This window comes from Aspergillus niger (genome assembly GCF_000002855.4).
Source record: "Aspergillus niger supercontig An16".
Taxonomy (NCBI): Eukaryota; Fungi; Ascomycota; class Eurotiomycetes; order Eurotiales; family Aspergillaceae; genus Aspergillus; species Aspergillus niger.
Window position 1 is genome coordinate 799,200 of NT_166531.1, and position 26,865 is coordinate 826,064.

The 26,865-nt window shown below is 51.9% G+C and overlaps 13 protein-coding genes across 13 annotated transcripts; 6 read left to right on the forward strand and 7 right to left on the reverse strand.

Moving 5' to 3' along the window:
- Positions 1 to 1,167: 1,167 nt before the first annotated feature.
- On the forward strand, positions 1,168 to 2,432 carry An16g03590 (uncharacterized protein; the record flags this gene model as incomplete). Its single annotated transcript, XM_001397634.3, has 3 exons — positions 1,168 to 1,388; positions 1,609 to 1,732; positions 1,809 to 2,432. 3 exons carry the CDS (start codon positions 1,168 to 1,170, stop codon positions 2,430 to 2,432), a joined length of 969 nt encoding a protein of 322 aa, XP_001397671.1.
- Positions 2,433 to 3,014: 582 nt separating this feature from the next.
- On the reverse strand, positions 3,015 to 3,966 carry An16g03600 (uncharacterized protein; the record flags this gene model as incomplete). Its single annotated transcript, XM_001397635.1, has 2 exons — positions 3,015 to 3,701; positions 3,790 to 3,966. 2 exons carry the CDS (start codon positions 3,964 to 3,966, stop codon positions 3,015 to 3,017), a joined length of 864 nt encoding a protein of 287 aa, XP_001397672.1.
- A 681-nt stretch (positions 3,967 to 4,647) lies between these two features.
- Positions 4,648 to 6,295, forward strand: An16g03610 (uncharacterized protein; the record flags this gene model as incomplete). The annotated part of the gene is made up of 2 exons (XM_001397636.1): positions 4,648 to 5,811; positions 5,906 to 6,295. The coding sequence occupies 2 exons, from the start codon at positions 4,648 to 4,650 to the stop codon at positions 6,293 to 6,295; spliced, it is 1,554 nt and encodes a 517-aa protein (XP_001397673.1).
- Positions 6,296 to 6,672: 377 nt separating this feature from the next.
- An16g03620 (uncharacterized protein) lies at positions 6,673 to 9,144 on the forward strand (the record flags this gene model as incomplete). Its single annotated transcript, XM_001397637.3, has 1 exon — positions 6,673 to 9,144. The coding sequence occupies one exon, from the start codon at positions 6,673 to 6,675 to the stop codon at positions 9,142 to 9,144; it is 2,472 nt and encodes an 823-aa protein (XP_001397674.1).
- A 359-nt stretch (positions 9,145 to 9,503) lies between these two features.
- Positions 9,504 to 10,277, reverse strand: An16g03630 (uncharacterized protein; the record flags this gene model as incomplete). The annotated part of the gene is made up of 2 exons (XM_001397638.1): positions 9,504 to 9,779; positions 9,864 to 10,277. 2 exons carry the CDS (start codon positions 10,275 to 10,277, stop codon positions 9,504 to 9,506), a joined length of 690 nt encoding a protein of 229 aa, XP_001397675.1.
- Positions 10,278 to 10,559: 282 nt separating this feature from the next.
- On the forward strand, positions 10,560 to 12,969 carry An16g03640 (uncharacterized protein; the record flags this gene model as incomplete). The annotated part of the gene is made up of 5 exons (XM_059745054.1): positions 10,560 to 10,874; positions 10,947 to 12,354; positions 12,420 to 12,507; positions 12,548 to 12,586; positions 12,933 to 12,969. 5 exons carry the CDS (start codon positions 10,560 to 10,562, stop codon positions 12,967 to 12,969), a joined length of 1,887 nt encoding a protein of 628 aa, XP_059602748.1.
- A 1,319-nt stretch (positions 12,970 to 14,288) lies between these two features.
- An16g03650 (uncharacterized protein) lies at positions 14,289 to 15,684 on the reverse strand (the record flags this gene model as incomplete). The annotated part of the gene is made up of 2 exons (XM_001397640.3): positions 14,289 to 15,186; positions 15,263 to 15,684. The coding sequence occupies 2 exons, from the start codon at positions 15,682 to 15,684 to the stop codon at positions 14,289 to 14,291; spliced, it is 1,320 nt and encodes a 439-aa protein (XP_001397677.1).
- Positions 15,685 to 15,767: 83 nt separating this feature from the next.
- On the forward strand, positions 15,768 to 16,609 carry An16g03660 (uncharacterized protein; the record flags this gene model as incomplete). The annotated part of the gene is made up of 5 exons (XM_059745055.1): positions 15,768 to 15,847; positions 15,939 to 16,058; positions 16,131 to 16,176; positions 16,272 to 16,313; positions 16,403 to 16,609. The coding sequence occupies 5 exons, from the start codon at positions 15,768 to 15,770 to the stop codon at positions 16,607 to 16,609; spliced, it is 495 nt and encodes a 164-aa protein (XP_059602749.1).
- A 401-nt stretch (positions 16,610 to 17,010) lies between these two features.
- On the reverse strand, positions 17,011 to 17,777 carry An16g03670 (hypothetical protein; the record flags this gene model as incomplete). The annotated part of the gene is made up of 4 exons (XM_059745056.1): positions 17,011 to 17,110; positions 17,168 to 17,329; positions 17,412 to 17,647; positions 17,727 to 17,777. The coding sequence occupies 4 exons, from the start codon at positions 17,775 to 17,777 to the stop codon at positions 17,011 to 17,013; spliced, it is 549 nt and encodes a 182-aa protein (XP_059602750.1).
- Positions 17,778 to 19,168: 1,391 nt separating this feature from the next.
- An16g03680 (hypothetical protein) lies at positions 19,169 to 19,624 on the reverse strand (the record flags this gene model as incomplete). The annotated part of the gene is made up of 1 exon (XM_059745057.1): positions 19,169 to 19,624. The coding sequence occupies one exon, from the start codon at positions 19,622 to 19,624 to the stop codon at positions 19,169 to 19,171; it is 456 nt and encodes a 151-aa protein (XP_059602751.1).
- A 2,057-nt stretch (positions 19,625 to 21,681) lies between these two features.
- Positions 21,682 to 22,641, reverse strand: An16g03690 (uncharacterized protein; the record flags this gene model as incomplete). The annotated part of the gene is made up of 2 exons (XM_001397644.3): positions 21,682 to 22,210; positions 22,277 to 22,641. The coding sequence occupies 2 exons, from the start codon at positions 22,639 to 22,641 to the stop codon at positions 21,682 to 21,684; spliced, it is 894 nt and encodes a 297-aa protein (XP_001397681.1).
- Positions 22,642 to 24,127: 1,486 nt separating this feature from the next.
- Positions 24,128 to 25,820, forward strand: An16g03700 (uncharacterized protein; the record flags this gene model as incomplete). The annotated part of the gene is made up of 7 exons (XM_001397645.1): positions 24,128 to 24,226; positions 24,276 to 24,689; positions 24,737 to 24,913; positions 24,966 to 25,004; positions 25,052 to 25,260; positions 25,309 to 25,458; positions 25,505 to 25,820. The coding sequence occupies 7 exons, from the start codon at positions 24,128 to 24,130 to the stop codon at positions 25,818 to 25,820; spliced, it is 1,404 nt and encodes a 467-aa protein (XP_001397682.1).
- A 288-nt stretch (positions 25,821 to 26,108) lies between these two features.
- An16g03710 (uncharacterized protein) lies at positions 26,109 to 26,604 on the reverse strand (the record flags this gene model as incomplete). Its single annotated transcript, XM_001397646.1, has 2 exons — positions 26,109 to 26,319; positions 26,399 to 26,604. 2 exons carry the CDS (start codon positions 26,602 to 26,604, stop codon positions 26,109 to 26,111), a joined length of 417 nt encoding a protein of 138 aa, XP_001397683.1.
- Positions 26,605 to 26,865: the final 261 nt, after the last annotated feature.

A 26,865-nucleotide genomic window follows, 5' to 3' on the forward strand; every position in this document is an offset into this window, starting at 1 on the left:
TGTCTTTTATTGGGTCAGTGCGGTTTGATGAGATTGGTGCGCTGTGTTGCTTCAGCGGCTCTAATGAAGCCGGCCGTCATGTTACCTTGTGTTTATGTGTACTAGTATGCCTTGGATTTAGCGTTGTGAATTCCCCGGAATCATATATTATATGGCTTTTAATGAGGATGATGCTCTGTGGTGTCTGGGCCCGCGAACAGTCGGCAAAGACCAGACATTGTTTAGGATTCTTCGATTCTTTTGGGTAATGTGATCGACCTGCGTTGTTCGTATCTGGCGATGTAGGTGATTCGATCGTCGGGGTTATTGGCTAGCAATTTCCGCCGAGTGATATTCGGCCAAGTTGCCCAGAGACCACCAGCATTGATCTAAACCCCTACGTCACTGCCGCCGGGGCACAGAATGGCAACGGCGCGACCGCCCTGAAACGAGAGGGCGCATTGGCGTAGGAGAGGCTTCGGTGGTCGCAAACCAGGGGCTTCTGAGGGGGTGAATGGGAATGATGATCATGCGGCAGGATGCCTCCTAATCAAGTAGTACTTTGAATCGATGATGAAACAGATGCAGCCATGCATGACGCCTCAGAGTCCTCCGTATAGAAGGGGGAAATGGACAAGTAGTTGACCGCTTTACGCGCCGCCCCTCGGTTTTCAGGCACCCAATTCAGGCCGACTGCTGCCACTGAACATCCAGTAGGCAGTTTGGTAGGCAGTCATTTCAGTCGTAGTGAGTGGTCAACGCCAGTAGTAGGAAAGTTGGATTCCCGTCTAAGTTTGACTGTTTCCGTCCGCCGTCTCATTTCTTTCTCGCCTTCTGGCTTTTTTCTATTATTTCTTTTTTGCCTCTTTCTGTTCAATTTTCCTCTGTATTTCGCCTCTGGTTAATTTCCAGATTAGTTGTTCATATTCCGGGCAGTTGGTCCTCCTCTTCTCCTTCCCCTTAACCGCTGCTATCTGCGACATCCCGCTTAATTGTCCCTCCCCACTCCCCTCTCTCTCTCCTCCTCCTCCTCTCCCCCCCTGCACCGCCCGATTTCTCCTCTTGCCTCCTTCTCCTCCTCCTCCCTTTTGAACATCAACTCATCCCGCCTTCGGGTCTATAACTTTCTCTCAACCCTCTTTTACTCTTCCTTTCCCCCAACCCTCTTCACCCACCATCACCTTCACAATGGCGGCCCCCCAGTCCAAGTACGATGACTACGATTTCCCGACCACCGCGCCGGAAGCCCAGCCCGGCCACCCTGGCCACACCACCCCGGAGCAGGATGCGAAGGTAGAGCAGCTCCGGGCCGAGCTGGAACAACTTGGCTACACCGAGAGGCTGGATACTCTGACGCTGTTGCGTTTCCTGAGAGCCCGGAAGTTTGATGTCGCTGCTGCCAAGACCATGTACGTATTTGCTCCCTGACTATTGTGACGACTAGCGCCAGTGACTGGGGCCTACGCGTAAGCGGATGCTACTGGGAAGACGGCGTTGAAAGTCTGTCTTGCATTATTTTTTTTTTTTTTTTGCCTCCTATTTCACGGAGACTTCGCTCCGAGATGCTCAGTGATCATGGAGACTTGAACCGTTCAAAGCGCGCGCTAACATCCTATCTTGGAAATAAAGGTTCGTCGACTGCGAGAAGTGGCGGAAAGAGTTCGGTACTGATGAGCTGGTCCGCACTTTCGAGTACCCCGAGAAGGCTAAGGTCTTCGAATACTACCCTCAGTACTACCACAAGACGGACAAGGTGCGTGACTTGAACAGACCGCTTTTTCCTCCACCGCTAGACTGGTCGAGACGCTAACGATCGGGATCCCGAATAGGATGGCCGTCCTGTCTACATCGAGAAGTTGGGCAAGATTGACCTCAATGCCATGTACAAGATCACCACCGGCGAGCGCATGCTCCAGAACCTCGTGACCGAGTATGAGAAGCTTGCCGACCCCCGTCTGCCCGCCTGCTCGCGCAAGGCTGGTAAGCTGCTTGAGACTTGCTGCACCATCATGGACCTGAAGGGTGTCGGTATCACCAGCGTCCCCTCCGTCTACGGCTATGTCAAGCAGGCGTCTGCCATCTCCCAGAACTACTACCCCGAGCGTCTGGGCAAGCTTTACCTGATCAACGCCCCCTGGGGCTTCAGCAGCGTGTTCAGCGTGGTCAAGGGCTTCCTTGATCCGGTGACCGTGAACAAGATCCACGTCCTCGGCTCCAACTACAAGAAGGAGCTGCTGGCTCAGGTCCCCGCTGAGAACCTCCCTGTTGAGTTCGGCGGTACCTGCACGTGCGCCGGAGGCTGCGAGCTTAGCGACATGGGCCCGTGGCAGGAGTCTGAGTGGGCCAAGACCCCCAAGTGGGCTGCCCCGAAGGAGCCTGCTGCTGAGGCTCCTGCTGAGGCTGCTGCTGAGGCTGCTGCGGAGAAGGAGGCTGAGGCTCAGGCCACCGCATAGAGGCTTTGTTTCATCCACCGTTTCTGTTTCTTTTCGTTCTACATCTTGGATCAATATGGTAAAAGCTTCAGGCACTATCTTGCCGATCTATATCCCTTCTTTTGTTTCTAGAACTGTTTTGCTAGGGAGAGGTACGCCGCGGGTGCCTGTCTACTTTCTTTTCAACTCTCAAGATACGTGCTGGAAGGATAGTTGAGAGTTGTTTCAGGGGATTCCGCGGTCCTATTATTATGTGTTTTGTTTTTGGTCGTGCTTGTTTTCCTTTTGCAGTCAGATATCAAACACCATATGAGCGGCGCGAGGTGCTTTTTATAGATTGGAGCCGGGGCAGTAATAGCGGACAGAAGATAAAAGTGTTACGTGGTCAGGATGCTCTAGGTAGAACCAGGGTATACACTCAGATAGCGTTAGAGTGAATGTTGCAGAAGCGTCCTTTAAAGCACCGAGATGCAGATCATGTATTCATGTTGCAAACACATCGTAAACCGATTGGTATCATCCCAAGACCCCTGCAGACGCCGACCAAACCCAGTAGAACGGAATAAACAACCCAGTGATAAGCAGACAAGCCTAAACAAACACTCATTTCTTCTTATCCTTCTTCTTCTCCACCACCTCGACAGCCCGCCCAGCCCTCTCGGCCTTCCCCAGCGTCGAAGAAAGAGCATTCCCATCCGCCCCATCACCACTCGAATCCACCTCCGCCCCAGATACCCCCTCACCTTGAAGCCGCAACAACGTCCGCAACGCATCCTCATACACCTCCGCCATCTCCCCACTCCGCCACCTCTCCGCCTCATTCTCCGTCCCCAGCGAAACCTCCAATTTCGCCCGCGATCTCGTCATCGGCCCTTTCCTTTGTGTACTTGCCGTTGTGCTCCCAGCATCAGTCATCTCCGTATCCTGGTCCCCACCCTGTTGCTGCTGCCCTTCTTCATCTTCCTCCTCCTTCATCTCCTCCTCCTCCTCCTCCTCCTCCTCTTCTGTTTCCTGTTCATCCTCCCTCAACGCCCTCCTCAACTGCTCCGCATACGCCTTCGCCGCCCGGCCCGGCGCATCCCGTCTCAATTGCGCCACCGTCGTCGTCAACGACTCCAATTGCGCATACAGAGACGTTACCCGCGATGCTAGTTTTCCGTCGTACGCTTCGTATTCCACTTGTTCTGTGGGGGCTGTGAAGGCCGCGGGGAAGGGCCATTCCGGGGATGTGGAGTCGAGACCGTTGATGCTTATGGAGGGGGAGGCGGAGTTGAAGGTGCGGTTTATGTACTGGGAGCGGTTATTGTTAGACATTGCAAAATGTATGATGGTGAATGAGAGACCTTGGGAGGAAGGGAGGAAGGGATAAGGTATTTACCTCATCGACTAATTCTCGCACTCGCTCGCGCATTGGATCCGGTCCATCGTTGGGGTTCGCGGACGGGGGCAGGTGGAGGTCGAGTTTTGCTCGTGAGAGCGCGACGGTGTTGGCGTAGAGGTAGGTGAAGTCCGCGGGCGATTGGAGTTCGATTTTGCGGTGGTGGTCGGTGGACATTTTCTATTCTCTTTCTTTTATTTTATGTTTTTTTTTCTCTTTGGTGTGTCGGTGGGGGTATAAGTGGTGGTGTTGGTGGGGGGAGAAATAGTGGTGAGGAGGGAGGGGAAACGCGTCCAGAGTATGTTTGATGATTGTGATGCGGAGATACGATAGCAATCTAGCCATTCATTCGTGCCTGAGGCACTAAGGGACACGAAGTGAAGTCTCTGCCTCAGGCATAAAGTAGCGTCGATCGCCCCGCAAACGATGTCATCATTGATCGAAATCGGGAAGGTGAGGAAAAGTAGTTCCCATTCCATGCCTTGCTTTGCAACGAACTACTAACTTACTTTTCTTCATCATCTTCGTTTCTCCCAACCAGGCAGGTTCCGGTGGGTAGTGAGTTTGTCGCACCATTTCATTGAATGTTTTACTTAATTTAAATGCCTTGTTGCTTTATATAGCCTCTTCTTCTTGCAGGCTACAAGAATAACTTATTCCTTACTATTCTAATTGGAGTGTCCCCTTTTAATCTCCAGCTAGTCCAGTTGTCTTGTCTCACATACAACACTATTCTATCCCTGCAGAATGGCCTTATTTTCGCTGCGATGATCGGCACCCTTTTTCTATTTCAGTTATAATTCATAGTTATTATAAGATTGGCCTCTGCATACACTGAATAGTAAGGGGGCATCTACAATGGATAACAACGACCAGTCCAACACAAGCAGCTCCATCGCCCTCATCGATAACACTGCGCCCCGTCGCCGTCACTCAGAAACTCCCACCGCTACAACAAACGGCGGCAGCCACGTCTCCCGAAAATGGACGAAAAGATCAATTCGCGGCGAGCTCAAGAAGCGCAAGTACGCTAAATGGCAACCGGATCGATTAGGTCTCACGACCGATGATGAAGACAACGACAACTACAACTACAACAATAATGAGGGGGAGGAGAACATACCATCATCCAGCCGACGCCCCTCAGAAAGACCAGAAACAGATCTCTTCACTACAGAAACAGCAACCACCACCAGCAACCCCCCCTCGCAATACCAAAGTCAAAGCGACAGCCAAAGCCGCAGTCCCAGCCAACAACCCTCACCCCCTTCGCACGACATAAGCGCCACAGATTTCGCCCCCGAAAGCACCCTCACCAACACCACCACTACACACTCCCACGGTCCCACAAAACTCACCGGCCTCAAACCCAACACCGAGCTCGACATCCTCTACGAGAACCAACGCGGGTGGTTCTTCTTCGGCATCCCCCTCTACTCGCACAGCTCCCTCCTCAACTTCGACCCCTCCGCCTGGCAGACCGCCGATCTGCGCGACAGCCCCGTGGACATCACAAACGCGCAAGTGCCCGACCCCAGCTGGGTGTGGGCCTGGCGGTCCTGGTACGTCGATATGTCCGGCGACGTGGACGACCAGGGATGGCAGTATTCGTTCTCTTTCAAGTCGACGGCATGGCATGGGTCACATCCGTGGTTTCATTCGTTTGTGCGCCGGCGCAGATGGGTCCGAGTGAGGACGAAACGGCTGGTGGATAGACATGGACGGACGGGGTTGGAGATGGCGCATAGGTTGAATGAGGACTATTTCACGATTCATTCAGGGAAGAAGAAAAAGAGGCCGGTTAGTGAGGTTGGTGGTGGTGGGTATGGAGCTACGAGTTTGGGTCGGACGACGACCGCGACGACTGCTAGGGAGGAAGAGGAGGTGCCGATAGAGGAGATAGCCGATGTCCCGGCCCTGATGCATGCGTTGAGAGTAGCGATTGTGGATCGCGAGAAGGTGGATGCGTTGGATCGGTTCGTCGAGGAGGGCGGCGAGGAGTTGTTTTATTTGGATGAGAAGGTAGTCCCCCTATACGCTTACCCTCAGATCACCATTTCCTTTCCCCTCGATATATATCTTCCAGCAGATACTGACTACTGTTATAACTGTTCAGATCCCCGAAATCATGTCTATGTTCGTCTTCCAAGCCTCTCGCTGGCACTTCGTGATCCACCTCACCGACGTCGTCGAGTCCCTCTCCCAGCGACTCTCCTCAGCCAGCGGCAACGAAGCCACCGAGTTGCAGCGCAAACTGAATCATCTCCAAAAGGCCACTGAAACAGCGAGACGCCATCTCACTGGCCCCGGGGTTCTAAGAACCGAGAACCGGAAATCGAGCATGGAGATGCTGGATTTAACACCCGTGTCTAAGCGCGGGAGTCTATTGGCGAGATACTCTGGCCGGTTCGAATTTAAGTCAATGGACGATGGAGGGGAGATTAAGGGGATTCCTAAGGAGGCGGAGGTAGGCAGGGAAGGGCATATTTTCCAGTATTCTTCTTGATTGGATTGGCTATGGAGTTATGGGGTGGATGGATTAGTATCCTTTGGTTAGCGTAGAATCTGTATCATTATTCATCTGTCATCATTGAAGTGTCTTCACATCAAATAAATCATCTGCAATTGATATCTCAAGACTATATACATACGGAGTACAATGCTTGGCACCGCGGAGGTGCAGTAAAAATGCCAGCCACGACCGCCTACCGCCTACCAACCCCGGTAACCCCAACCCGACAACTAACAGTAATAACTTTTTTGGCTCCGAAGCTCCCTGCCTCTCTCCCTCGGCCATTCCGATCTCTCGAGTCCTAACGACCACGGCCACGGCACCAACGCCTCCCAAGTTCCACCCCCTCGCTTGGCTGGTGTTCTTCCCACATGTTATCTCGTGGTCGACCGTGTCTGAAAAGACGTAGTTTATCTACCGTCTTAGACACCGTCGCGGCTAGTCCCGAAGAACCTCTCCTATTCCTGTACCCTCGCTGGGTGGGTTCGGCTGTACGACAACGGAGACTTGTTTCCTCGGCTTCGCAGTGTGGAAATGGGAAAGCGAATGCATATAATGCTGGAAGGAGGACGGTAGCGAGACAGCCGCCGCCGCCGCCGCCGGCTGGACGGAAGCTCTCGTTTGGGAGCTCGTCGAGACGGTGGGTTTCGACGACGGCGGCGGAGGCTGCTGTTAAGACAGAGGTGAAGGGGGAAGATGTTCCGCCTGAGCAGGGGAAGTCAGCAGATGTCAATACTCCACAGAAAGGAAAGCGTGGTGAAGAGAATACCGATACCGGATCTGCATCCATCTATAACGAACTAGACAATGACCCGCAAACCGAGGTGAAGAGCGAACGACACGTCTTCAACATCTTCTCCGACCTACAGACGAGACCAGTTCAGCCGACAGCGGGTCGGAAGGGTATGAGATCGTCCGGTGAACCGACGCCCGCTATTGCGCTGAAGCGACTATCGCACCGTGACCGACGGAAGTTGAGATATCGGCTGTTTTTGACGAAGCAGAGTCAGGGTCGTGACAAGGCGAAGAATAATCAATGGAACAAGTGGACGAAGATTCGGGAGATGTTGGAGAAGATGCATGAGGATACGCACGTCTGGGCGAAGAAGGGCGTCAAGCAGAAAGAGTTGCTCGTGCCGGAGGAGACGATCGCGCTCTTGGCCGGCGTGACGGATATGGCGTTGAAAGAGAATGTTTGGTATGTGCCGGTGCATAACGGGTGCAAGGTGCATGTGCTGCGCCCACTGCAGAGCCAGGGTCAGTTTCGGAGAGTGATTCTGTCTGGCTCGGAGCGGGTTGTTGAGTTGGTGAGCGATAGGATTGCGCAGGCGAGAAGACTGCAAGAACAAAGTGATCCCTTGGTCGATATTCAAATCCCGCTTGCGCCGATTATCCCGTCTATCGAGGCGATGAAGCGTCAGGGTGCTCCCGTGCCGCTGGTTCGAGGGGTTTGGGATATACAATCGGCTGTCAAGCAGGCCGCGAAGTTGCATATGGTCTTGCCTGCTGGGAAGAATCTGTCTGGGATTAGGGATTTCGCGGAACATGTGGAGGAATTGACGAGATCGAAACCTTCGTACAACTCGAAAATCCCCTATTCGCACCAGAAGCAAGTGGCGAAGGCCCTTGTACAGCTGTTCCGGAATGAGACCTATTCCAGCTTTATGTCAACGGCTGCGTTAAATCGAGCGCTGTCGTATCTGCTCGATCATGAGTTTTTGAACGCCGCCCGCGACATCTTTCTCAAGTCCGAACACCTTGCGACGGTGGATACCTTTAATATCCTTCTGAAGTCTGCAGCCAAGAGACAAGACCTCCGCTTCTTTCGTCAGTTCTTGCTGGCCATGTCTCGGCTGAGCATTCGGCCGGACCCCAATACATGGCTCACACTGCTGGATTGCCTGGTTGCCCCCAAGGCGAAAGCAGACCTCGTCACATATATGCTGCAGCGCGGGTACCTGGAGAACATGGGTGCGATGCGGACGGCGCTACATCTGACACTGCCGAACACGTTCCGAGCCCACTTGGAAAGTGGCAAGAGTGTGGATTCATTCATCAGGCAGACCGCCGACTCCTGCGGAGATAGCTGTTTTGTTCCATCCCTGATCAGCCAGATGTTCGGTGTCATCGTCCGGCTGAAAGACTTTGCTGCCCTGGACCGGTTATTCGAGATCTGCAAGCAGAACGATCTAACCTTCAACAGTGCTACCATTACCCAAATTTTGTCCCTTTTTCGAGCAGACATGCCCACCGCTCTGCGATATCTCTTCCGCTGCCTAGAGCGCCCTGAGACGAAGCTCGAACGGCACGCATGGGAGCGGCTCTTCCTGGTCGCTTTCAAGGGCCAATACTATAACATCTGCCGGGTTCTCTGGAGGTACGCGTGCATGTCCGGAAACGTGACCTATAAGATGAAGCGCACGGTCGTGACTTCCTTGATCCGTAATGTGCCCAGAAAGCCGGAGACCAACGTCCATACGATCTGGGATGTGAGTGCGGGCAAGGTCATCGTGGGACTGGATCTGCATCGCCCCGACCATAAACTCCAGACCACCGTGCTCGACAAACTACCTCGGGAGTATCGCTCCAACCCCATCGCGTACCTAAGTTCAGGCTATAAGCCCAGCGGCGAAGAGCGGGAGCAGCAGATCCAAGTGGCCTCTGCGCTCACGCAGCATGATATCGAGATCGGTTCCTGGCATCGCCCGCAGTTTCCGTTGTTAATTATGTTGGAGGCAGCCTCGGTCTTGGATCAGGAGTGGCGGAAGGTGCCGCGGCCGGTACACTGGCTGGTCCAGAATGCCATTCGCGTGCCGGTGCGGAAGTCGATGTATCCGGCTTGATCTGTCTCTCTTGTTATTTGCTCGATTGTGGCTTCACCATGGCCCTGTTATATATACACATCTTGTACATTATGCCCTCACTCCCGTCCACCTCACATCACATCACATAACACTTTGTACATAGACCTGGAACCACCCCACCATATAGAATCCTAACAGCAATAGATTGTATCTATAATAATCCACGACCTAACCCCGCACACATGCAATGCAATGCAAGCAGACCAAACCAGACCAACAATTCCACATACATATCTTCATCATAGCATAACATAGCATAGCATAGTCATTACAGTCATTTACATCCATCCAAGAAGGGGGGGAAAGGTGTCCAAAAGGGATGTAAGGTAGATAAAGCTCTACCACTTCCCATTCTCATGCAACAACGCCGGCTCCGGTGCCGTCACCACCGTGTCCGTTCTATCCTCAATCAAGGGATAAGGTGGCCCTGTTTGCTGAGCGTATGGATCCATGTTCGTCCGCATCGACCCAACCCCTTCCTTCAAGTACAGCACGAGCCGATACGCCGAATTTCCATTCAAGTAGTACCGATGCAGGCGTTTACTTCGCAGGAACCCGAGCCGCTCGTAAAGTTTTATCGCGGCGGTGTTGGTGGTTTCAGTTTCGAGCACGATCTGCAATCAATAGATCGTTAGCGGGACGTGCACATGCATATCCACACGATCAAAGGCCAAGGGGAACTTGGGGTAGGGGTATACCTCATCCGCCCCTCTCTCCACCATAGCATCAATCGCCATTCGAGCCAGCTTTGTCGCTATCCCCTGGCCTCGATACTCCTCGCGCACGGCTAGCATAGCGATGTATCCGCGTAAGGGGCCACCGCGATGCGGCTCCAGTTTGCTCACGACGACGCCGACCATTGGCGACGAGGATTGGAGCTCGGAGTTGTTGTCGTCCATGGCCATGAAGCAGAGATCACCCCATTGGTAGAGGAAGTATCGGTAGACGTAGATACTGTAGGGTTCGGACAGGTCTTTGGAGATTAATTGGCGCATGGCGGGGACGTAGGTGTCTTCGTGGGCGGCATTGTAGCGGATGTAGCGGAGGGGGGTGGTGGTATTATTTGTTGAAGTAGGAGTGGTGGTATCTGTAGTAGAAGGATTGGAAGTCATTGTGGAGAGAACGAAGTTTGACAGGGAGAGAGCAGGAATGTCATTAATCAAACGAGAAATGGAAGCCGAGAATAAAAAGAAGTGATGACGTCCCGCACATGTGATTTTCCGGCGGTGCCTGAATTGGGACGGTTTCGGTTTCTCCATGCCAAACTCGGTTATTTTTGGCTCAAACCTTCTTTTTTTCCCTTTCTTTCTTATTTTACTTGAACTTGGACTCCCTCTGGTCTTTTCTACTTGCTTTCCCAGCTCCTTACATGATTTACGTCGTCTAAGTGCAGTATGCTCCGCCGTCGTGTGGCCAAGGACAAGGACGGTGTGTCCGCATCACCGTCCCCGTCCGACTCCCGCGACATCCCCGACTCGAATTCGTCGGCGCCTCAGAAACCCAAAGCCGAGTCATTCGTTACCAAACCCCGGAGTAAACGGCGCAATGGTCTCATCTTCGTTCTGGGTGGCCTCTTTGGAGTCCTCGTGGCCGTGCTCTTCGCCAACCAGCAGGATGTGATCAGTCTGGACAGCATAATGGATCTGAACCTGGAGTCGTTGATGGATGTTATGCCTCAGGGATTGCTCTCAGATGTCAAGGAGTTCACGGTACGACCCAATTCCTTGTCAAACGACTTGACTATATCAATAGGACACACCGTATACTGACAATCCGCGCAGCAACATGAACGCGACACCGTCAACTATGACTCCTTCTCCGTCGGTCTGCAGCTCCAAGCCGAAGGCGTCCACGCTAAACACCCCGTTGTCATGATCCCCGGCGTCATCTCGACCGGTCTCGAGAGCTGGGGCACCGACGCAAACTCCCGCCAGTACTTCCGTCGCAGACTCTGGGGTAGTTGGAGCATGATGCGCGCGCTAGTCCTCGACAAGACCGAATGGAAGAACCACATCATGCTAGATAAGGAAACCGGCCTGGATCCCCCCGGCATCAAGCTCCGCGCTGCGCAGGGCTTCGATGCCACCGACTTCTTCATCACCGGCTACTGGATCTGGAACAAGATCCTTGAGAACCTCGCAACCATCGGCTACGACCCGACCAACGCCTTCACCGCCGCCTACGACTGGCGTCTCTCGTATCCCAACCTCGAGCGCCGTGACCAGTACTTCAGCCGACTGAAATCCTATATCGAGACCGCCGTTCTCGTTGGCGGCGAAAAAGTCACCCTCGCGTCACACAGCATGGGCTCACAGGTGGTCCTGTACTTCCTTAAATGGGTCGAGCACCCGGACCACGGCGCCGGCGGCCGCGACTGGGTCAACAACCACATCGCAAACTGGATCAACATCAGCGGATGCATGCTGGGAGCCGTGAAGGGCCTCACGGCCGTCCTCTCCGGCGAAATGCGCGACACCGCCCAACTCAACGCCTTCGCCGTCTACGGCCTCGAAAAATTCCTCTCCAAGGAAGAACGCGCCGAAATCTTCCGCGCCATGCCCGGCATCAGCAGCATGCTTCCCAAGGGCGGCGAAGCCGTCTGGGGCAACGCAACCTGGGCCCCGGACGACCAACCCAACCAGTCCCAGTCCTTCGGCACCGTGCTCAACTTCCGCGAAACCAACTCCTCCCACAGCAGCAAGAACATGACCGTCGCCGAAAGTCTCAACTACCTCTTCGACGAATCCGAGACCTGGTACCGCAATCAAGTGCTAAGCAGCTACTCGCACGGCGTGGCTCACACAGCCCGCGAGGTCGAAGAAAACGAAAACAACCCCCGCACATGGCTCAACCCCCTTGAAGCTCGGCTTCCGCTCGCCCCGGACCTCAAAATCTACTGCTTCTACGGCGTTGGAAAACCCACCGAGCGGAGCTACTACTACCAGGAAGAACGCGACCCGCTCGTCAACCTGAACGTCAGCATCGACACGACAGTAACTAACAACGACGGCGTCGACCACGGCGTCCTCATGGGCGAGGGTGACGGCACCGTTAACCTCCTGAGCACGGGCTACATGTGCGCCAAGGGCTGGCGCATGAAACGATACAATCCTGCTGGAGTGCAGGTCAAGGTCTTTGAGATGCCACATGAACCGGATCGTTTCTCGCCCCGTGGTGGTCCGAACACAGGTATGCCCCTATCCCCTTAGCATTTCCCTTCAACCTTCGGAAGAATCAATCTGATAAGAGTATAGGCGACCACGTCGACATTCTCGGCCGCGCATCCCTTAACGACCTCATTCTTCGCGTAGCAGGCGGCCAAGGAGACCAGATCGAAGAGACGTTTGTCTCGCGGATTTAGGAGTATGCTGATCGGGTACAGGTTTTTGATGATGAATGGACGAGATAGATGTATTGTAATGTGAGTAGAGGGCGTTTTATTTTCTTCTTTTCTTATTGAGGAGTACTATCTGTACATACTACCTAATTTATGCGTGAGATGGTGGTGGGTGGTATATTTAGGTTCATCATAATAGATTTGTGAATCCTATGATGGTCATGTATCATTATTCTCGTCGTTGGGGCTTGTTATTTGTCACGTTGGGGAGGTTTGATGGGTGGAAGGATGGATAGTGGGAACAACTATGTTGTAGTCAGTTATGGGGTACTTGACTGAATTTGCATGTGATCTGATCTCATATCTATCTTTATCACAAGACTAACATGGTATTAATATAGTAATTTACTTCTAAGCTACATATGGCTAGACTGAAGAAAACGCAAATACTTCCAATAGGAGCATAGTAGTAGTCATTCAAGAAGTTCCTAGAGACAAAAAATGTATACAACAGAAAAGAGGAAATAGAATAAAACATATATGATACAACATTCATAAATCATAACGCTACCTGATTATAATTAAGAATAGGTTCTGCTAGTGGATACTCTCATCCATCCAATCAAACACCCCTTCCCCCAACCCGTCACACACAGCCGCGACTGATTAAGAATTAGGCTATAGGAGCGAGCAGGCGGTAGGGTAAAAAAATGGTTCTCTTGCACCGGTTGATACCAGAAGAACCACACAACCTAGGAAGGAAACAAGAAATAGAATCAAGTCCGGTCCGAAAGGTAGTCCCGTGAGGACGGGTTTAGAGGATGTAGAGTGTGACAGTGTGGGTGACGTGTTTCCATAGCAAAGCGAATCAACAAAATTCAGGCACACGTGTTGTTCGGGAAAGATGCCTCCGTCAACATCTATATTCCCGCGTCCCCTTCCTCGTGGGGGCGTGCTTGGGGCTTCCTTTCGGCTTCGTTCCTCTTTTTGGAGAATGAGCAGCCTGTTTGAGCACGGCCCTCCGTATAACAAACAATAAAGGTCTCCGGTGCGCAGAAGAGACCGTAATACAAAGGTTCATCATAACCCCTCTGTCTATATGCCAATGCAATGGTCATTAAAATAAAAAAGCATTGAATCCCTTGAAAGCACAGCGAATGAGGTGCAAGCAAGTTGGGCGCCTCAATCAACTTTTTCTTCATTGAGTTCCCAATCCCAGGCGCCAGTGGTGTGAGCGATCGACACGAAGATAAAATATGTACCTGGCCGAGCAAAAAAAGATGAAGGTAAAAAGCTCGACCAGCTGGTGAAAAGCGAAAGACTAAAGTAGGATGTAAACGAGTGTGGTCGTCCGGATTCGTCCAGGCGAGATGCAGAAAGCGAATGTCTCCAACGGGGCATCAGGAGTTGCACGACCAGATGGGACGCGGTGCTGTGCAACCCTGAGCATTCGGTATTAGTATTATCGACGGAGCTTCGAGGAGGTCGGGCTGCAGAATCATGCGGCAACGCAGCCCAGAAAAGTGTGCGGTATGATGTACAGTTAGGTCAAGAGGAAGAGATAAAACATGGCAGTATCCAGGGTGACCAATCCAAAACGGAAAATCGAAACCATCCGACCTGGTCTGCGAAATAAAAAAGCGGTATTAAAGATATTAAGTGTCGAAATCGGCTCAATGCAATAAACCCAGCATGTCGTCAAATGTACTAACGCCGTTCGTAAATAGATGCAAGAAGTGGATGCTGTATATGCAGGGAGGTGGGTGCAAAATGGTGGTCGACTGGCTTAGGCACTGAGCACATGTCTTCCAGACTCGACATCGGCAATGGGCGAAGCCAAAGACTCTCCTTCCCAGGTGTAGTGATCGTCCACCGGGCTCAGAGAGCCGGAAGAGATGGAGGATGATGATCCAACCGTCCACTCATCGCTGTCAAGGTTGAAGTCGCCGTCGTAGGCTGCCAAGTCGTAGCCATATTCGCGAGCAGAGTCTCCGATCTCCACATAGTCGTAGTCCCAGCGGAAAGTCTTGTCGCTCTGGACGCGCGGGAGGAATCGGGTCTTGGCGAAGTAGAATGCAACCGTGGCCAGGAGGCCACCACCGACCAGATCCACTGCATAGTGGTGCGACAGGTACATGGTTGCCCACCACATCCACAGGGTGTAAGTGACGAACAAGGGCTTCAGCCGCGGGAAAACATGGCTCATGAACAAAGCGGCCAGTGTCGAATCCGCAGCGTGCAGAGAGGGGAAAGCACCAAACACGACAGGGGACTGTCTGAAGCCCGAGGTGTACAGGTCGATGCCGAAAAGCTTGTCGATGCGAGCAAGACCCGCGGGGTTACCCGGCATGGAGTAGTCGGCCGGTGCCAGCCCGTAAAGGTTCTCGTACCACGGAGGCGAGCAGGGGAAAAACAGCTGGATGGCGACAGCAGTCATGCTGATGTAACCGAAAGTCCGTGCAAAGAGGGGAGTCGTGCCGGGAGGACCGAAAATGAACATGATGAGGGAGCAGACAAATGGCGCGCCATAGTGACAGATGCCATAAGGCAGCCACGCCAGCACGTCCAAGACAACGTTCTGATGAGCAGACAGAATGTTGCTGATGTTCGCTCCGTAGAGGATGTTTTCTAGGGCCGGAAGCACGCGGACCCAGATTGCCGGGCGCCAATCGCTTGGAACGAATCTGATTCAAAAAGCGTCAGTTCCCAAAGTTCTCTCGAAATCGAGCAGACTGCGATCTGAGAGGGTGGTTCACTTACTGGCAGGCGTAGAAGAAGATGAGCCACCCCGCAATTGGAAGGAACGGCAAGAAAAATTGGCGAGTAATCGGGAGCAGGAGAGAAAGGAGAAGTAGGGTAAACATTGCCGTCTTCCCCAAAGGCCCAGGAGATCCCATCACACTGAGGGAGAAGATCAGGAGGATCAGCAGGAGCAAGTATTGAAAGTCATACAACGTCCAACGATGGCTTTGGAGTGATCGGAGCGTATCCATAGGCGAAAAGGACGTTTGCAGAGACGATATCGAAGATGTTGGAGAGAGCCTGCTGCGAAGCTTGGAGCGAATCTTCCGTCGCATGCGATGCGGGACGAGGAGCTGGATCGACCGCCATGGTACCTGGATCTGAAGCTTGCCGAACTGATTCTGCGTGCGATCCTTCCAAGAAGGAAGGGTGGAATTCATCTCGGCGGCTAGTCACGTTGGGACCCCCGTGGACTCTTCGATACTCAGAAAACCCAGCACTTTAGGCGTAGATGAAGGGAAGAATGTCGCCAGAATTGGGGCTCGAGAATATCAAAGGAAGCGCCCGGCGGAGTCGGCGGAAAGGGGGATTCTGGGCGTCAACGTGACAGAAGCTGAAAGGGGCGGCGTCTGGAACAAAAACGTTTCGATCGCTGGCTGGCTCAAGGCCCGACAGGCGTTTGGTGAAGGCGGAGAAATACCAGATCGGAGGGATCCAGTAATGAAGTGGAAGCGCAGGCTCCGGTCTCCAGCGGCCAAACGAGGATATTCGGGGATGGTCACGTTGCAAGGGTTACTCTGACGCAAGGCGGACAGTAAGGGCGAGAGAGGAAACCAAGAACGAGGGAGACGTTTTGCGAGGGGCGCAAATGGCCACGGAGCCGGAGGGTCGAGGAAGGAAGAGAGATTGGAGAAAGAGGAGGAGGAGCGGAAGTATAGGCGGGAGGAATGGAGGGAAAAGAAAAGAGAAAACGGAAGAGAAAAGGAAGAGAAGAGGGAACAATGGATGGGATATGAGGATTTTGCAGGTTCTCGATCAGCAAGACAGACGACGGGGCGGACAGCGACGGGTACGGGGGCTTACGGGGCCTGACTGGGAAGTCGTACTCGTATTACCGGTTTGGCCCCGTATCATGTCGTCACTGCTATCCCTAATCAGGGTCGTCCGGGTAAAGCCACTAGCCCGCTTTGGGAATGGGAAAAAGGAGGCCTTCCCCTGTTGGCTCTAGCTCGCATCGGCGGTGCCTCGGTGCGCTGGACAGGCAGATCCGAGGTGCCTGAGAGAACCAAGGTCCAACCTTTCCATATTGCAGAAATTTTCTTCATGGTCGGGCAACGGAGTCCGCAACAACCGAACTGCGGGTGAGGCTAAAATGGAGAGATGGGTACAAACAAGCATAAGCCTTGCTTTGTCCTGCCTGGCAAGGCATAATGTAAACGGATCCAAACCGCAGCTTTCGGAGAAGTCGGGATATACTACGGAACATGCAGGCTAGTTACTACGGATTTTGGCTGACACCGAGCAGCAGCCAGAGAAACAGACATTAACCTTCTCCGCAAGGGAATGACCTATGAGACAGGCTCGATGCTGAAAAGCAAGTTCAAATGAATCTGACACATCACTTCATTAATGTGAAGAGGGGGGGGAAAGAGTCTCGAGGGAAATGGAATAAGCAACCTCAAAATCCAAATAAACAATAATAATCAACCATCTCTCAGCGAGACGCCCAATTCAGTTCATCCCAGCAAAACTCCCGGATGCTCATTTCATGGGATTCCGGACTGCCCCTGATGATTGGTCTTGGGGGCTCCACCCGCCAGCCATCCGCAGCCAATTGGAAGCAGTGGATCTCCAGAACCAATTTCGCTTAACCCACAACGGTCTCACAGTCAGCAGCATCCGACCAAAGAAATCGCCGATTACCCTGCAGCCAAGACCCGCTGTCCCTGAATAGTCTGGTTGGTCACAATATCATCCTGCGCATTATGCGCATTATCAAATCTCCTCCCTCTTACCCTGCGGAAGCTAGGCACGATCGGACCCGGCATCGACACGATGCTATGTTGCTGGTGTGGGTTTTTGTACCTGTCTAGCTAGCTGGCTGGCAAGGCTTATACGGAGTCCATGTGCCGGAACTGCCGTGTAAAACTAATCCAGAGGGAGCAACCGGATGTTGGCAAAGACTTTTCCTCCCCCGGATCTCAATCGGTGATCTAAACTTCCGGATCCCGCTGCTTCATATACACAGTCTCCATAGTCTGGGCTCAAAGACTGGAAAATTCGAATTTGGACCTTTGTCCAAACAGAGTAGCTAGCGGCTATGGAGCTCAGACGGATAGACATGACCGTACCACCCATGACTGGGTCAAGCAGCTCGGACGATAGCCGCGTGCCCAGCCCGGCCTGATATTTGCTATCTCGACTAGCTATACAGTGATCAGCCAACAGCTGCTTTTTGTTGAGGGATTGTCCACTGGCGCACCCCCTCCGTCCTGCACAAAAGTCTAACAAGGCTAGTCTCCCAACCAGCCATCTTTCTTTTAACACGAAACAGCCTGCGCCTGTCATATGCCCGATCTAACGCTCTCGAGGCACGCACTGCTGCTGCTGTAAGAAAAAAGAGCGCGTTGATGAAAGGGACCACGCATGCGCCTCCCCCTCCGTCATCCGCTAAATTACCACCTACATAGTAGACAGTGACTTTACTCCATAGTTACCTAATGTCTAAGGTGTTAGCCCAAGGGACACAGACACAGGCGATGAATAATTAAACCTCCGTGTTCTAGCTAACTAACTCACTAAACTATTTAGTTATAGGGGACATGACATTTTCAGGGTCAAGGATAGGCAATGATGTGCAAGTCTATGGGAGTCTAAGCAGCAGTCTAGTAGGGAATTATGCGTATTGGGCACACGAGTGAGAAAGCTGGAAGCGCCGGGCCATTCATTACCGTCTGGTATGGTATTGTTGGCATACCATACGTATGGTACGCGGGCTCCATACCATAGTTGGGATTCCTCGAGATGGGTGGGAAGATCACGGCAAGCCGCGCCGGACAGAGATGATCAGTTCACATCCGAGTAAAAAAGAGAGAAAAGACATCAACTCACTGGTAGGCTTTTTTTGGTGTGAAACTCTCTGCAGTAGTTAGTTGGAAGTCTGGGGATCTAAGTGGCAGCTGACCATGGCACACGGCAGATTACTGCATCCATCGTGATGAAGCGGGGGGCGGCGCTTCACTTCAACTATGGTGATTACTGCCAGCTTCATTATTGAGTTGTCTATCTGTGTCAAAGTAAGATATAGTAATATACCGCGTTGGGGGAGCACAGCGCTCAATGAGGGTTATGGTTTCAGAATGCGGCGTCATGGGTAGTTTTGGCCCCAATTTACTTTTGATGACAATCTCCATCGTGGTCGTGGCCGCGTTAATTACTTCGTTACCTCAGTATGTTACTCTTGCATCGTTGAAATTCCGCTGATTCAGCGTCAGGTGATTATTGCGGTAACAAGATAGATACATTAGGAACACTTTACGAGGGCATATGGATCCAACTTCCTTTTTGGAGGCTTAGAGAGCACAGCTTCTTCTTACGTATCACAGCGGGCAGTGCTTTCGATAGTTAACTTGATAGATTCGTTGCTGGGATGAATGGAGAGCTAAGATTAAAGGACGAAGGAATGCCGCAGTCCTAATTCCAGCCGCATAGGCAGCAAGCAACCCCAGTATGGAGGTATACCTTGCGAATCAGAAAGGGATGCGAGAACAATAGTACAATACTTAGAGGGGGCAGTGAACGTGTCTCATCTATTCTTACAAATTAATTATCAGAAAAGGGTCCGATATTGAAACAAAACCCTTTTTCTCTCTCCCTCCCCTAAATCCAGGGATATTTCTCGAAAGCAAGCTCGTATTCGGACTTTCATGATGGCTGAGGGTTGACGGTTGCCTGGCCGTGAGTGGATCGGCATAAGCTTGGGCCAACACAACGCGACCACCGCCCGACGCCGAGCCGTGGCTTGGACCAGATCATCATCATCATCACTACTTCAGATTCGGGTCGGGAGTATTCAACGTCAGGGATGCATAGGGGGCAGAATATACAAGAAGTTGGAGGATACTGACAGCAGCCACCCTTCCATGTCTCGTAGAAAGCAAGAAGGGGTGTCCCCGCTTCTTCATGTTGCATCATGGACATTCGGTTCCGTTCGGAGGGCAGAAAAACATGGGGTTCAACGTCGTATACATCATAGTACATCATGAAAAGCCGAGACAACCGTGGGCGGAGTTCAAGCCCATCAGCCACAATCGACTCGAAATCTGGTTTTTCTTTTCTTTCTTGCAACTGTGATCCGAGCTTCTCGAACGTCTCCCACATTATTGATGGATATTGATCTGACATCAGGAACGAGCAGTGAGTGAGTGAGTGAGTGAGCGAGCCTTGCATCACTTAGTGCAAGTAAGGATACATACATACCCCATTTTACATACATACAACAATACAAGCATAACTTCCTTTCTTTCTTTACTTTCACAGCTAAACTCATGATGGGGTTTTTCATTGACCGCCGCCCGGTCGGCAGCTGCAGGAAGCCCAGCCCCATAGCATCACCTGATGGTCAAGTTGTTTTTCTTCTTTTGCTCGTGCCATCGATGGGTACGAATCAGACAGCCATCTCATCTGCAGGGTGGTCCGGGCAATGAGGTCATGCCGCATGCCCGTTCCGCCATGATGTTCGTTGTTTAAATCATTTGAGTATCTGCCCGCATGCCACTCGCCCGGTGGTCAAATTAACTCTTGGATCGCCTCCAGGGTGTATACTGGCCCGCCAGTCGGGTATCGCTTTCCTAAATGGATGGATAGATTACAGAATACGCAGCGAAGTATACGATGTATATTCTAGACTGCTACGGAGTAGTTGATTCTCTCACCCCGGAAGATCTACACTACTAAGGTAGGTAACTCCATCTAGTATCACAGTACATACATAAGTAGTAAAGTATACTTAGCAAGCCAATCACGACACAAATCTAACACCAGCACTGCCTTGCAAACTGACTGCAGTGCACTGTAACAGCCTGATGGATTACTTACCCACTCACAATCAAAAGCGAAAATGATCTCCTGTCACTCAAGGCATCTCTCCATTCTCAACACTTGCGATTGGTAACATTCTATCTAAGCCATCCCAGGTACAAGTACCACAGAGTTGGTCCCAGTTGTACAACCTAGAATACTACTACTAAATTCATAACTCCGCAATGCGGCTCAAAGCCATGCTCCCCTCATTCCCCCCCTTACAACCTGTGAAACATACCTAATCCTGAAGGAATCGTAGATGGAATGCTTCTGACTTCTCACCGGGGAGAAATCAAGCGCCAAAGGTGTGGCTGGCAGGGGGGGCAGTTGAGAACCGGCATGCTGTTTCAGCCCAATCGATCGACGAGCAATGGCATGCCAGTGCACCCACCCACCTCCCGCGAGCCTTACCGGCTTTTAGCCTTTATTTGTTTTTCTTTTTTTACGGTTATACTTTTCTAGAAAAATAGTGATTTGTTGGAGTCGGTTGGTGGTTAATCAGTCAGCCTGCCAGCCTGGCTGGGCTATGCAGTGCAGATCAAGGTACGGAGTAGATGACTGGATGGATGAACGGGTGGATAATGCCGTCGACCTGCTTGGATCTAGGGAATGCAGGCACAGCCACTACTACTTACTACTACCAGTGTCACTGCCACTGGTTGGGGAGGTGCTACTAGGTGCTACTATGTAGTACTAATTTAGGTGGCATTGTTTGCTTTGTCTGTTTGCTTGTTTGCTCGCTTGCTAGTTGCAGTGATGGATCTATATTTGGGGATATAAGTGACTACTGTATGTATAGTACTTATATATAGTATCAGATCGTTGTTGGAGAAGAATTGTATGGGTGGTGCCTAGTTGTAGTAGGTATATTTGGTATTGATGTTGTAGAGTATGTATGTATTCAGTATTGGGGAGTATCGGAAAGAATGAATACCTAATAGTATGCGATGGAGGTATTTTTGGAATGTTAGTTGATCGAGCATGAACTAGTAGTAAGAGGTGTGGTGATGGCTGCCCGGGGTTTATGTTGCCCCAGGTTAGAGGGAGGAGAAGTGCTTGCCTGAGGTTGTAGTGGATGGTTGGTGGATGCCTTAAGGCTTTGGGACAACGTTTGCAGAGCTAATTACTCTAGGAGGATTTGCTCCAGTGATTATGTGGGGTAATGTTTTATTTAACATATTCGATATGCTATCAGCTTAACTAAACTCAACCTGTGATTTACTAGGTCTATGTACATGTTCCAAATCAATGACCCAACAACGCCGAAGATGATATCATTTTGAGCTCTTGTCGTCCCGCCAGAAACGCCATCCATAAGAATCAATCTTTTAAATCGAACTGTCTCCCATGCTCGGCTAATGCTCATGACTATGAGAGTCAGCCAGCATCTGGAACCCCTTCACCAGCCCCATTGCAGAGCCTGCTGCAACGCCTCCGACTAGAACCATCTGTAAGCCGCCAATGACACCGCGTCTGATGTTCCGATATCCTTTCCATCCGCTGACGAAGCATGTCTTGCCGTAACCGAACAAGAACAAAGCAACGGCCATCGTGGCGATTGACCAGCGCAGGGCAGAGAGTACATCATGAGGACCAACGAAGAAGTAGGGGAGGAGCGGCACGAAGCCACCGATGAAGTATCCCAATGCAATGGTCAAGGCGCAGATAAAGGCACGAGAGCCAGAGGGTTCCTGGACGGTGTGATGGAAGTTCATGAGGAAGGAGGGGAGGTTAGGGGATGAGGAGAGGTGTCGCGTGAGCTCTCCCACCAGCTCTGCGGGGAGGTCATAGGGCGCAAAGACATCCGAGATCGTCTCAGTCACCGATGCGGGGTCGGTTAGAATCTCTTGCTTTGTTTCCTTCAGGGTTGCGCGGTAGGACTCCCTAAAACTGGTCAGCATATTTCTTTTGCTAATTTTGTATACTTGGGGAAGTTTGAAAACCACTCACTCTTCGCTCTTTGCACCCAAGTAGCCTCCCAAGCCCATGGAGATGGCTCCTGCAATGAGTTCGGCCATGCCGCCAAAAACCACGACTTTGGTGTCTCCCAGAGCAGATAAGCCTGCGGTCAGGGCAAATGGAACCGTCATGCCGTCGGAGAGACCGATGATAGCGTCGGAGACGATACGTCCGTCAACGATTTTGGACTCCTTCTTCTCCGCTTTTTCCCGGCAGACTGACCGGGATGAGGAGGACTCGCTGTCGTCGCCATTTCGAAGGGAAACATGCAACTCCTTTTCCAGATCGGGTTGAGTGAATTCCTCTGAAACGGGGGAGTAGTTGGTAAGAAGGCCTCGAAGAGAAGAGATCGACATTATGACGGGAATTGGGATGCTGTTTCAACCAAGATTGAGGAGAAAGATGGAAGAGAAAACTTCGCTGCTGGGCTGGCAGGTCTCACAGTGGTAACCAGACTAAATAAGCAGCAGGAAGACTAGCCTGAAAATCGGGAGATTTCTGCTGAAGAGGACGATTGCTGGGTTGAAGAAGTAGTAGATTTCAGAACAGCTGGATCGGAGCAGCAATTGACCTATGGAGGGCGACGAGCAAATCACAGTAGCAACATCAGCATGATCTCAGGCTCAGGAAAGTTTTTAGTGATTATAATTATTCAGTCGGTCTACGGGAGCGTCGGGTACTACATATGAATGAGCTGCATGCACCGAGGAAGAGCGACAAGGAAAAGGACGGGAAAAGCGCCTTGAAGCGACCCCCTCCAGGATGCATCTCGTGCTCCGGTGATAGCCAGCCAGGCTTATCATCTGCCTATGGAGAGAAGCTGACCGACAACGTGCCTGATGGCTTCGCAGTCATCTGCAGTCGCGGGGGTGCGCGAATGCGGCACGTGGGCCTCTGATTGGTTGGGGCCAGCGGGATACTGCAATCTGGGATCCACTTTACTGCGGAGTCCCTGAAGCTTGGGCCGGTTAGGGAAGGCGTCCTTGCCTGTTTGAGCTTAGTGGTACTATGGGTGTCTCCGCCGATGAGAGTGACGGCCCAATCAGAAATGTCTATTTCCTAATACAGCACTCTTTGTCCCTATCACACTCCACTTCTACTGGCTGACTAGTACAATCGGCTGTCCGGTCCAGCCCCGATTAGTCGGCCGGCCAGGTTGAACTGCAATCGAGAAGCACGGCTGAAGCACGATGCACCGCTTGCATCCACTATCGTCTACTATCGTCTGCTATCGCATGCACCGGAGGACGCCGATTTCACCGATTTCACTGATTTCAACCTCCTTCTCTCCTCTCCGGGCAGTCCTTCGCGTGAGCGGAGACGCTTTTCACCTCCCTATTTCGGCTTAATCGACGCAGCTATCTCCGTCCTACTGCTTCATGACCAATCATTCCAGCAGCTGATCAACTATCCTCCGCGGCTGTCCAGTCCGGATTGTGCTCGTTGCTCCAATTTCTTTCCCCTCAGCCCACTGCGGAGTACATCCGAAAGGTGGCATGTCCTTGTGTTGCCTTGCTCGCAACAAAAGACTCACGCGAGCAGCCCGTCTGCCTACCACGTGGGATGGGCCATCTCGCGTGCCATTGGACCGTGGTTGGCAGTTACGGAGCATCGCGACATATTCTTTGGCTTCTAGCTGGCTAGTGAACGCAAGATGTCTGCCGTGGTGGATCCCCCCATGCGTCGAAGGAGGCCTTCGCGCATCCGACCTGGCCCGGATGCGTCCTTCATCATGCGAGGCAGGAAAGATAAATATCCCACCGGTCAGCCCCGGTGTCGGTGAGGCTAGATTCTGAAGTTCAGAGGTCTCTCAGCAAAAGTGGTTGCGGAGCAGTAATCAACATGAAGCTGAACGTGGCTGCTATCTCGGCCCTGGCCACTGTGGCCTCCGCTCTCCCTCACAGGCGTAATGTCGAACAATGGGATCACATTCGCTCCAACGTAAGTGCAGCAGTCTGTTGAATAACGATAGTGCCACTGACGTGGACAGATCAAACATGTCATCTACTTGATGATGGAGAACCACTCGTTCGACAACATCGCGGGTTACTGGGACTTTCATCCCGACATCGACAACTTGCGCAACATCTCCTACTGCAACGAGTACACCAATCCCAATTGGACGGTCTGGGACGAACCTCTCAACATCTGCGCCGCGCCCTTCGAAACCGAGGTGCCATTGACCGACCCGGACCATAACTTCGCCGGTACCTCCTATGAGATCTTCCGCAAGTGGCAGCCCACTAAGGACGATGTTCCCAACATGGGCGGGTTTATTGAGCGCCAGTCGGAGAAATACGCATCCAGCCCCGGCGAGTCCAGCTTCGTCATCAAAGCCTATGATGAGAAGAAGACGGCAACTCTGATTGAGGTTGCGAAGAACTTTGCCTTCTGGGATAGCTACGTGAGTTGCGGTATTGTATTGGAGATGAGCGCATGCTGATCAGACAGTTCGCCGAACACCCTGGACCGACCAACACCAACCGCCAGTTTGCTACTTCGGGCTCGACCTGTGGTTTCGTTGACAATACCTACCAGGCTGCCGGCTGGTATGCCAACTACACCGGTACGACTTGTGCGACCTCGATCTTCGAGGCCCTCAGCAACAAGAACATTACCTGGAAGAACGTAAGCGACGCGGTACATTTGTTAAAAACGGAACGATGGCTAAGTGACACAGTATTATGAGACGGACATTGTCGATGCCTACATGTACAAGGTGAGTGTGCCAGATTTCTATGTCAGTATGATTCTAATTAGGAACAGTGGGTGCAAGACAACGCCATGGACCGTCTGGTCCACTCGGACCAGTTCTACCGCGATCTCGAGGAGGGAACGCTGCCCCAGTTCTCCTACTATAACCCCGAGTGCTGCACCATTGACTCGATGCACCCGACCAGCAACATGGCCTCGGGTGAGCAGCTGATCAAGCATCTGTACGACGCAGTGCGCAAGTCCAAGTACTGGGACAATGTGTAAGTGTCTACAGAAGTTACTTTGAGCTAAGAAAGCTGACCTATTAGTCTGATCATCCTCAACTTTGACGAGCACGGTGGTTTTGCTGATCACGTTCCCACGCCGATCAATGTTCCCCAGCCCGAGGACGGCATCACCTTCACCGGCATGTCTGACGGCCACAATGTAACCTACGACTTTACCCGTCTCGGTGTTCGGTGAGTATCCCGCCATAAGGTATCTGACTTGAAGCTAACGGCATAGTGTGCCCTCGTTCATCATCTCGCCCTACATTCCGGCGAACCATTTGATCCACGACCAGGGCACCATGTATGCCAACAACTCGGCCTACACGCACACCTCCTTCCTGCACTTCCTTCAGGAACTGTGGGGTCTAGAGGGACTGAACAACCGCGTGCAATGGGCCAAGACGTTCGAATACATCTTCTCGAGCGAGAAGCGCGACGACACACCGGAGAAGTTGACGACGCCGACCTGGTACGGCAGCAGCTGGGAGCCGAAGCCGGATCCCTATTACAAGCTGAACCAGAATTACGACTATTACGAGAACCTAGATTAAACTCATGATGATGATGAGGAGACGGATAAGATGTGACTAACATTATGATGACTGCAACTACGCAAAGTTGATTTCAATTCGAGTCAATGGTGGTTCGTTGATTCATGTATCTCGTCAGCAAAAGAGAAGAAGAAAAAGAGATAGCCAGCATAATGCATAGCTAATAATGAATGCAAAGCCAGCGTGTACAGCATAGCATACCACCCGCACCCCATGCAGAAGGAAACCCAAACCAACACATAACTCCAATCCCCAGTATTATTTAAACCCACCACAGTTTAATCCATCTCATTGCCCCTTCTTCTTCTCCCCCTCCTGACCCTGATCATGATATCCAGCCCACTCACCGACCCTCCCCGCCGCACTCCAAAACCGCCCCCTCAACCCCTCATCACTCGCCCCAGCGGCATTCTCATTCCAATTCGTCGGCTTCGTCATATCCCACAGTCGACTCTTGTACGCAGGGAAGGAAGTGTGATTCCACATGTTAACCAGAATACTACACAGCCACCAGATGAATTAGCCTATGCTCACACAACAAAACAAATGGAAGAAGGTGGGGGGGGGGAAGGAAGTACCTCTGACTCCGATCCAAATAATCCTCATCCTTCAACTCCTTCACACCGACGGTAACTCCATCACGAGAGAAGGTGACATTCTTCTTCTCCATTTTAGATCGGGTATTGCGCTTCACGTCTTGAATGATGGAGTAGGTGATGTAGAAAATTGTGCCCAGGATGAGCAGCACGAAGAGGAGGATGAAGAGGGGGTAGAGTCTTGTCATTTTTATTTTCTTCTCCCCGTAGGGGTATGATGTGTGTTGTGGTTGTGGTGGTAGATTGTAGGTAGGTAGGATGGAAGTAAAGTGAAGTGTGGGTGTTGACGCGAAAAAAGTGCCGTTCTTAAGTTTGAGTCGAAGAATTGCACACCTTATAAGGCGTAGGGCTGATCGAATGGATCGCGGAACTTGAGAACAACTTCGTATCGGGGTGGGCTATCCACGAGGGTGGTATTTAATTGATTTATTTCTTGGGGGGGGGGGGGG